A 7,796-nucleotide genomic window follows, 5' to 3' on the forward strand; every position below is an offset into this window, starting at 1 on the left:
TCCTATTATGGTGTTTGAGAGGAAAGGTTGATAGTGTAACAAGAGCAAGTAAACCTCTCCTTTATCTGTTTGTTGGTCTCTGCTATGAAGAAGAAGATGAAAAAAAAAAAAATCTGAAAGTTTCCAGGGGGTGATGGATCCTAAGAGAATGAGTAGATTCAATAAATACTCGAGTATGCAGATGAAATTAAGAGGGAATTGCCCTGCAAAAGCCATACTAGGAATAAGTTGACCACTTTTTTGTAAAAGAAATTCTACATTGAAGTTGAGTATTACAGGAGAAGAAGATGAAATAAAACAGAATGCCAAGACAATCATGACTGCATTAGCCTCCTTGTCTCATCACTTAATAATAAAAGGAAAAAAAAAAAAAAAACTATAGATATACACCTTAATGACCCCACCTACCATCATCTTGTAATGTATTGCCCACCCCCACCTAAACTAACAAAATACAAACACCCATTTCCCTTCATTTTCTCCACAAAGAAAACAAAAGGGAAAAAAATGAAGAAAAAAAAAGTACTTAATTAGAAGAGAAAAACTAGGCCTCCATCTTCATGATTGAAGAGCTACTAAGCAAGCAAAAAGTATCATTAGCTACTCTTTGATAACCTCAAAGCAAGGGAAAATGAAGAAAGATCTCCTCCAATTGCTGCTCTCTCTTAGACTCTAAGCAAGTAGATACTGAGCTCAGGGGCTCCATTGCTGTCAGGGTTCATCATGTAGAAAGCTTCAGAATCCCTGGACCCCACAATTCTCTCAAACTTGGCCCTCATGTACATGAGTTCTCCATCGGACCCTGCTTCAGCTTCAGCTTCATTCGCAGGCAGAACGCCGGCACCCATTGAAATTGGCTCCACAGCCTTCAAAATCTTCCACTCCTTAGGCCCGCACTCTCTCCTAGTTGCAAATCCACTCTTCTTTCCATTGCAATAAGTCCTCCACACCGGCTCTTCAAGCAGCCTCACAGCTTTCTTTTCTTCTTCTTTCTCTTTATCGCACTCCAGCGCGATTCGAACCAACCCAGATGCCATTTCCCGAACCAGGCCGCTAATTGGGGTAGCCAGCTCGATGAGGAAGGCAGGCTGGGAAGTGGGATCTCTTTGGAAGGCGAAATGTACGTGCCCACGTCGGTATCCAAACAGGGTGCCTACCACTCGGGGACCGAGACCCACCGGCAGGCTCGACCGGTTCTTTCCAAAAGCGGTCAAAACCGATCGGAGCCTGGAAACTGCTATGGCTTGGAGTTGTTTCCTCTTTGGCACGTGCGCTGAAGAAGCCACGGGTACTTGGGGAGCAGCAAGAGCAGCAGCCTTGTGATCGTCTTGTATCTTCTCTTCATGGAGGGTGTTTGAGGAGGATTTGAAGGTTGGAGGAAGTTGTTGTTGTTGTTCGTCGTCTTCGTTTCCAACCTTGTTTGTCCAGTGGAAGTGCCTCTTGGAGGAGGAATCTTGAGTGCTCTTCGCCATGGCTTGATTCATGTGAGAGAGCAAATCAAAGACAGGAGAAAGATAAAATGCAACGCGCAGAGAGAGAGAGAGAGAGAGAGAGAAGAGAGAGAGAGAGATTGTGTGAGAGTGGGAGAGAGAGAGATTCTTTTGTATTGTATTTGTATTGATATATGTGGGGCTTCCATTAAAGCTTTGTTTAATTGTTTCTACTTCTTTGTTGTTGTGGTGCCAAAGAATCCTGACAAAAGAAACATAGAGGATGCCCCACCAACTGATTTACGAAATGAGAGAGAGAGAGAGAGATTTTTTGAAATAGAAAAGAAAGGAATCTAAGGAGACAAGGTGTGTGTTGTTTCACTTTCTTGTGGGGGCAGGGAGAGAAGGGGATTTTGCTTGACTGACTCTTTTGACTTGCTAAATCCCACATAATTAAAAAAAAAATTAAAAAATTGTGAAACCAAAGCTATCACAATAGTAGTAGTAGTAGACGACATGGTCAATCAACTGCGCAAATCTCAATGATGTCTAAAAATGTCTTCTAGTGGGATAATGTTGGGGGTTCTAAGAGAGAGTTTCTGAATTCTCATGGGACAATGTTGGGTGCAGAGCATACAATTTACGATTTCACCTACCTGCGAACTGACACCCTTATTGCTCTTTCTTTGTGGACCCCCCACCACAAACATTGAAACATCATATTCTCTTTCTGACAACCGAATAGTAAAACAATGCCCCTTTCATTCTCAACTTGCGTCATCCTCATTCCTCCCGGTTGGATTATACAACTCTTTCATTCATATATCAACAACACAAAACAAAATTAAAAATGGACTTCTTTTTCTCAATTTCACAAAAATAGCACCAAAAAAAAAAAAAACTAAGCAACCCCTTCCAAGGATTTACATAAAAGCAAAATAATTACATAATAGTTCCGAAGAGAGGGGAATGAATTGGACAAACAGTGTCTGTTACCACTAATTACATCAACTTATAGACATGGGGTCCCATAGATAGAATACAAATTGAAGTACGCATATCCGCATAGGCCAGCAAACTTGTCAATGCTTTTTGTACAAATAACATAAGAGAATATTAGAAGGAGCCCTGATGGATGGATGGATGGAAGGAAGAGAGTCAAGGACGCTTGCCTATGCCTACAAAATAAAAGGTCCTACAGTAGTTAGCTCTCTATAGTTTGGTCAGGATCGGATTGCTTCGGTGGAGCCACCCCGCCGTTCATTCTTGCACGAGCCTCTGCAAACATTCTCTGTTGCTCAGCTAATGCTTCTTCCTCGGTCATCTCAGCTCCATTGCTCCACTTGCCACCTTTTAGAGAGTCCTGCTGGAAAAGCATTCCCAATATATCATTAGTAAATACCCACATCTGCCTATTTCACCACTTCAATTGCCCAGTTCAACCAACCGGTATTATGAAATTTGCATTAAAAAAAAAAAAAAAAAGATTTGATTTAAGGGTATGCTCGAGAATTTTATCATGTCAAAAAGAAAGAAAGAAAGAAAAATACAATGCTTGAATCAGAGCTGCACCAGCAGCTAATTCCTAAATCTCACAGTTATTGTTTCATTCCAGTTCTCAAAAGATTAGCCTTGCAACAAGTGAACCTCCATAAGGAGCATAAAGAAATAACCAATTACCATGGTCTCAAGCTTGTGTTGTTCGTAAGCTGCATAGACATCCTCAATGTACTCACCAAACCCCAGAACCTGATAATAAAATTACATCCATGAGTCATCGTGGAAACATTTTACAGATATAAATCACTGTATATAAACTTAGTCTTTCTTAACAATAGTACTGAAAACCAACTGCTTGCAATTTTCAAGCACAAACATAATTGAATCATAATAGAAGAATATTGCCAACTCTGACAAAACGGCATGTAACACACTCTTAGCATGAACAATTTCCAGTGACAATTATCCCATAACGAAGAGAACTCTGTATAGTTTTTTTTTTTTTTTTTTTTTTTGAAATAAGTCACTCTAAATTTTCCAAGAAAAACAACTGAATACTTCCATGCCGTGGGGAGTTCATATAAATTGACAGAGTCAAATCCTGTCTGAAAATGAGGAGAAAATGCATAGATGAACCATTAACAAAACCTAAAAACATACAAGACAAGCAAAGTTCGGTATTCAAAAGCACATATAATCTCTCAAGACAAAGAATAGAGGTCAGGGGCACATGGAGATAGATAGACAGAGAAGAGAGGGGCACCAACACTGCGTGACGGTACCTGGCAGGATTTGATCACAATATGGTGGAAAGCATGATTACATGATCAAGTACGTGAAATCTCAATTCAAAAACAATGACTATATGTAAGAAGAAACAAATGCATACATAAAAGTAAAAGGATACCAAAACATAGAAGTGCAAATGCATCATGGACGGTTAACAACTAAGAAAATATAACACACAACCACAAACAGAACAATCAAGCTAAGATCTATAGGATGAGTCAAAACCTCTAAAGCCTTAAGTACATGCTCAGGCGCAATTGTTCTTTTCTCCTCTCTGCTACAAACGTCATTAGACTCTGATGAGACAAGGTTTATAAATTCTGCAAGAGCATAGAATAAAGAACAAAATCTCCCTTTAGTACAAAAAGAAACATTGACTGAACGTCTACAATAAAAATGAGCAACTAATCAGTAGTAAAAGTATAGTATAGAAAGAAATAATATATTAACCCAATTCACATGAGATAGTATGTCAAAACTGTCGGGGAATACCAGCAGCATAGAAACATCAATAACGCGAGTGCAATACTTTTACCAAAGGATCTAAGTCACTTACAAAAGAAGTGTTAAAGTCATCAATATACAATTCAAAAGAAATTTAAGTCACCTCTATTTATTTATTTTTTTTATGAACAAGTCACCTCTAAATATTTTTATTTTTTGATGACAGGGAACCTCGACAAGTCACCTCTAATTATAAACAAGCCAAAGTTTAATTTATTCAGCTTTGAAGCCTAACTTGTCTTAAGGTGTCAAATATCTAAGAGAAAACAACATAAACCATTTTATTCTACACATCAAAATGGTTGGCAGACAGAGCTAATGAAAATTGCAACGATTTTCCGTTCTTTACATTCTATTAAAAAGCCTTTAAGTTGGCTCATCTCAAAAGCAATCTCAGTAGGACTATAAAAAGGTTTGGTTTAAACAAGAAGGGCAGACGCAGAGACTTCAAAATTGATAATTCAATGAAACATTTTGTATTCATTATCAAACAAAATTTGAGGTTCTTTAAATATGTTTCATCAAATTATTTTCTTTGAATTCTCAAAGAGATTCTCAATAATTCATAAAAAGCAGCAGTATATGACATTCCAGATTTAAGGAGCCTCGGAATTGTCAAACCAACAGTTTTTTATGCACAAGAAATTCTGGTTCCAAAAAATAGGTGAAAGTACTGGGACACAAAATTATCATATGATGCAAATTAATGGAGAGATTTATAAGCTAATCCTAATCCAAAATATGATTTCTGATAGAAACTAATTTTGGCCACATTACCACATCATGCTTCATTATGTAGGAAATACTAGTTACTCAAATAATCGTATTCCCCCATATAGGGGTTTTCAGAAGTAGAAGAGGTCCTTTAAACTTAGTTTTGTTTAAAAATAAAAATATTATACTTTGATTTGCATGAAGAGGCATTATTAGAAAAATAGGATCTCATAGGCAAACCTTGTGGTAATGCATCAAAGCAAGGTATATTTGCCTAAGTTCAATTACAGATCCTAAAGTGGATTGTGTGGATTGTGAAAGCGTCCAGAATATGGAAGAATTGAGTGGTAACTTTACAACTCCCAGGATTAAAAGTTTCTGAGATGCAGCTTTAGTAGCCTCTAACTCTTCAAAACATAATTGAGCTGAACTTTGGTGCTCAAATTAAAACGTAATCCCAATTCATAACTACACTAAATAATGGAAAGTAAGCTCAGGAAATCTAAAACCATATCAAGCTCTACAAATTCACAAGCAGCAGCAGCCCATTTCTTTGTGAGCCTCTTAAGAAAGAAGCCATAGTCTTCAAACTTGGAACCCAAAACTCCTCATGCCTTGAGACAAGTCTTTTCTTCCTTTGTCCCTCTTGTTTATGCGAGTGTCTACAATAAAGACGCCCTTCCATATATGATCTTAACTAGCAAACCCTTTGAGATGTCATAAAAAGCTTAAGATTTATCTTAATGAAAAACCTCTGACATTGCAGTACTTCAGGTGACCAGACAAATCCTATTTCAGTATTCATCATGATTTCTACCAATATGGGAAATATTGGATTCCAATGAAAAATTTAGCTAAAAAACTAAACACCTTTAAGATTTATAGAAACAAAGAGATATATCAATGATGTATCAGAAAATGAAATCTATGTCAATGGTCTTTGGACCAAATGGCAACTCCTCTTCCCAAAAAATGCGATTAAAATTTTATCTACGGGTTCAATACTGCGGGGTGTGAGTTTTATTTACCTATCAAATGGGATTAATGCAATATAAAAGCCAAAAATAAATCATAATTTTTCTCACCTACACAACACTCAATTAAAAGATCTTGAGCATCTCTTGCAACACGTACATCTGGGGGCAACATCTCCTTGATGATTTTGGTCATAGTTGCTGAAAAGAAAACATGGTTTGCATCAATAAAGTAATCAGGTACACCATATCAAGAAGCATAAATTGTGTGAGAATCAATTTACTCATACACATAAGGATGACTCCTCTATTCTCTGTAACTGCTATTGATGATAATTTTTTTCTTAAAAATAATAAAAAAAGATTGTGAACAAGGAACGAGAATCATAAGCCCCAGCACTCCAACTGTTTTAAACTTAAGGCAAAGCACACATGTAAGAAAATGACCCTTTCCCTATCCCTTTCACTTTACTAACCCCCCCGCCCCGGCGGGGGGGGCGGCAGTACATTGCTTTTTACATTAATCACTTTCCTTGAGAAATTACCAACTTTGTTATTCTTAAGGTAAAGAAAGCTTACTCCAAAGTCATAATCTTACATCAAGTTAAAACTTGCAAACCAAACAAAATGAAACACAGCTACTTATCAAAAAAAAAAACAAAATGAAACACAGCTGATAGCAACAGAATTAATTTCACGGAATAAACATGACCACTGCATTAATTTCTTAGAAAAATAATCCCCTGAGCCCAAAACAGAGCACTATTTAATCCTACCACCTATTTTATATCCTAATACATCAAAAATCACCGATTTTCCCTTAGAAACAATAACGAATATACAAAACGAAAAACGAAACCATAAATAAAATAGCTCAAACCAAAACTGAAAGAGCACAGAAAAAACAAAAACCTCAATATTCCATAAAATCAATTTTCATTTTTTTCTATATATATATAATCAATTTCACCTTTTGGAAGCGAAGCGTCTTCCTTGGACTTCCCAACGATGTCCATCGGCTCCATCCTTAACCTTCAAACCTAATCCAACCATAAATACGAAAACGAAAAAACTCAGATATATTACAGATCTGAAACTCAGCGATGCGAAAGAGAGAGGGTGTTGAGGCTGTGACTCACCGAGTTACTGAGTCGAATCAGGGAGGCGATCGTGGATCTGCGGGCGTGCAGGGACGAGTCAACCGATTGAAGACCCGAGTTGGAGGAAAATCAGGAGGAGGAGCAGTAGGGGCATGGTTGATATATGGATTTATCGGAGAAGGGCAATTGCGGGAGGTTCTCAGGATAAGAGGGCAAGTTCTCGCTCGCAGACGATTAGGGCAAACCTTCCCTCGCGAAAGCGTGTTCAATCCCAGATTCTCCACGCGTGACTCGGGCGCGTTCGTTCGAGGAACCGACGTGCCACGTGGGGGCCGCGATTGAAGGAGCAGATAGTTGGAGGGTGATTCGCACGCGCCCCTGCTTAGCGTACGAGGTTGTACCTTTGTCGCTTTTATGGTTATTTGTTGATTTTTCTTTTTTTCTTTTTTGACCCTCGCGAGGAGCGTAGAGGAGAGAGATAGTAAGATGCGGTGCAATTTGCAAATGAAAAGTTGCTTCGTGACTCCCCAATAAAGACAAACGCGGGAATGCCTTGGCTCACTTGCGTTGACACGCTGTGTAAGTAATGGGCCGAGGGATTTTGAAGCCCATCGTGAGCAAGTGTCAATTGCCTTTTTTTTTTTTTTTTTTTTTTTTTTTAATGAATAAAACATTTTCAGAATAAAAAATTTAGAAAAAAAATGTAAATTATTACCTAGGGGTGAAAATAACTACTCGCTAACCACCTTAAAAGCGATTAGTAAAAAACCGCTAACCGCATTTAT

The 7,796-nt window shown here is 37.9% G+C and overlaps 2 protein-coding genes across 3 annotated transcripts; both read right to left on the minus strand.

Annotated features, from left to right (window-relative positions):
- Nucleotides 1-252: 252 nt before the first annotated feature.
- Nucleotides 253-1,569, minus strand: LOC132184600 (MIZU-KUSSEI-like protein (Protein of unknown function, DUF617)). The gene has a single exon (XM_059598290.2). The coding sequence runs from the start codon at nt 1,482-1,484 to the stop codon at nt 666-668; it is 819 nt and encodes a 272-aa protein (XP_059454273.1). The 5' UTR covers nt 1,485-1,569; the 3' UTR covers nt 253-665.
- Nucleotides 1,570-2,332: 763 nt separating this feature from the next.
- On the minus strand, nt 2,333-7,443 carry NF-YB13 (nuclear factor Y, subunit B13). 2 transcript variants are annotated; one of them, XM_059598697.2, is made up of 6 exons: nt 7,051-7,443; nt 6,882-6,951; nt 6,023-6,112; nt 3,945-4,039; nt 3,111-3,179; nt 2,333-2,793 (listed from the first exon to the last, which is right to left on the minus strand). In XM_059598697.2, exons 2-6 carry the CDS (start codon nt 6,934-6,936, stop codon nt 2,635-2,637), a joined length of 468 nt encoding a protein of 155 aa, XP_059454680.2. In that variant the 5' UTR covers nt 6,937-6,951; nt 7,051-7,443; the 3' UTR covers nt 2,333-2,634. The 2 variants fall into 2 exon arrangements, with proteins under 2 accessions (XP_059454680.2, XP_059454679.2); XM_059598696.2 differs by having other exon boundaries at nt 2,333-2,796; nt 7,051-7,438.
- Nucleotides 7,444-7,796: the final 353 nt, after the last annotated feature.

This window comes from Corylus avellana, chromosome 7 (genome assembly GCF_965113065.1).
Source record: "Corylus avellana chromosome 7, dhCorAvel1.hap1.2, whole genome shotgun sequence".
NCBI classification, from domain to species: domain Eukaryota; kingdom Viridiplantae; phylum Streptophyta; class Magnoliopsida; order Fagales; family Betulaceae; genus Corylus; species Corylus avellana.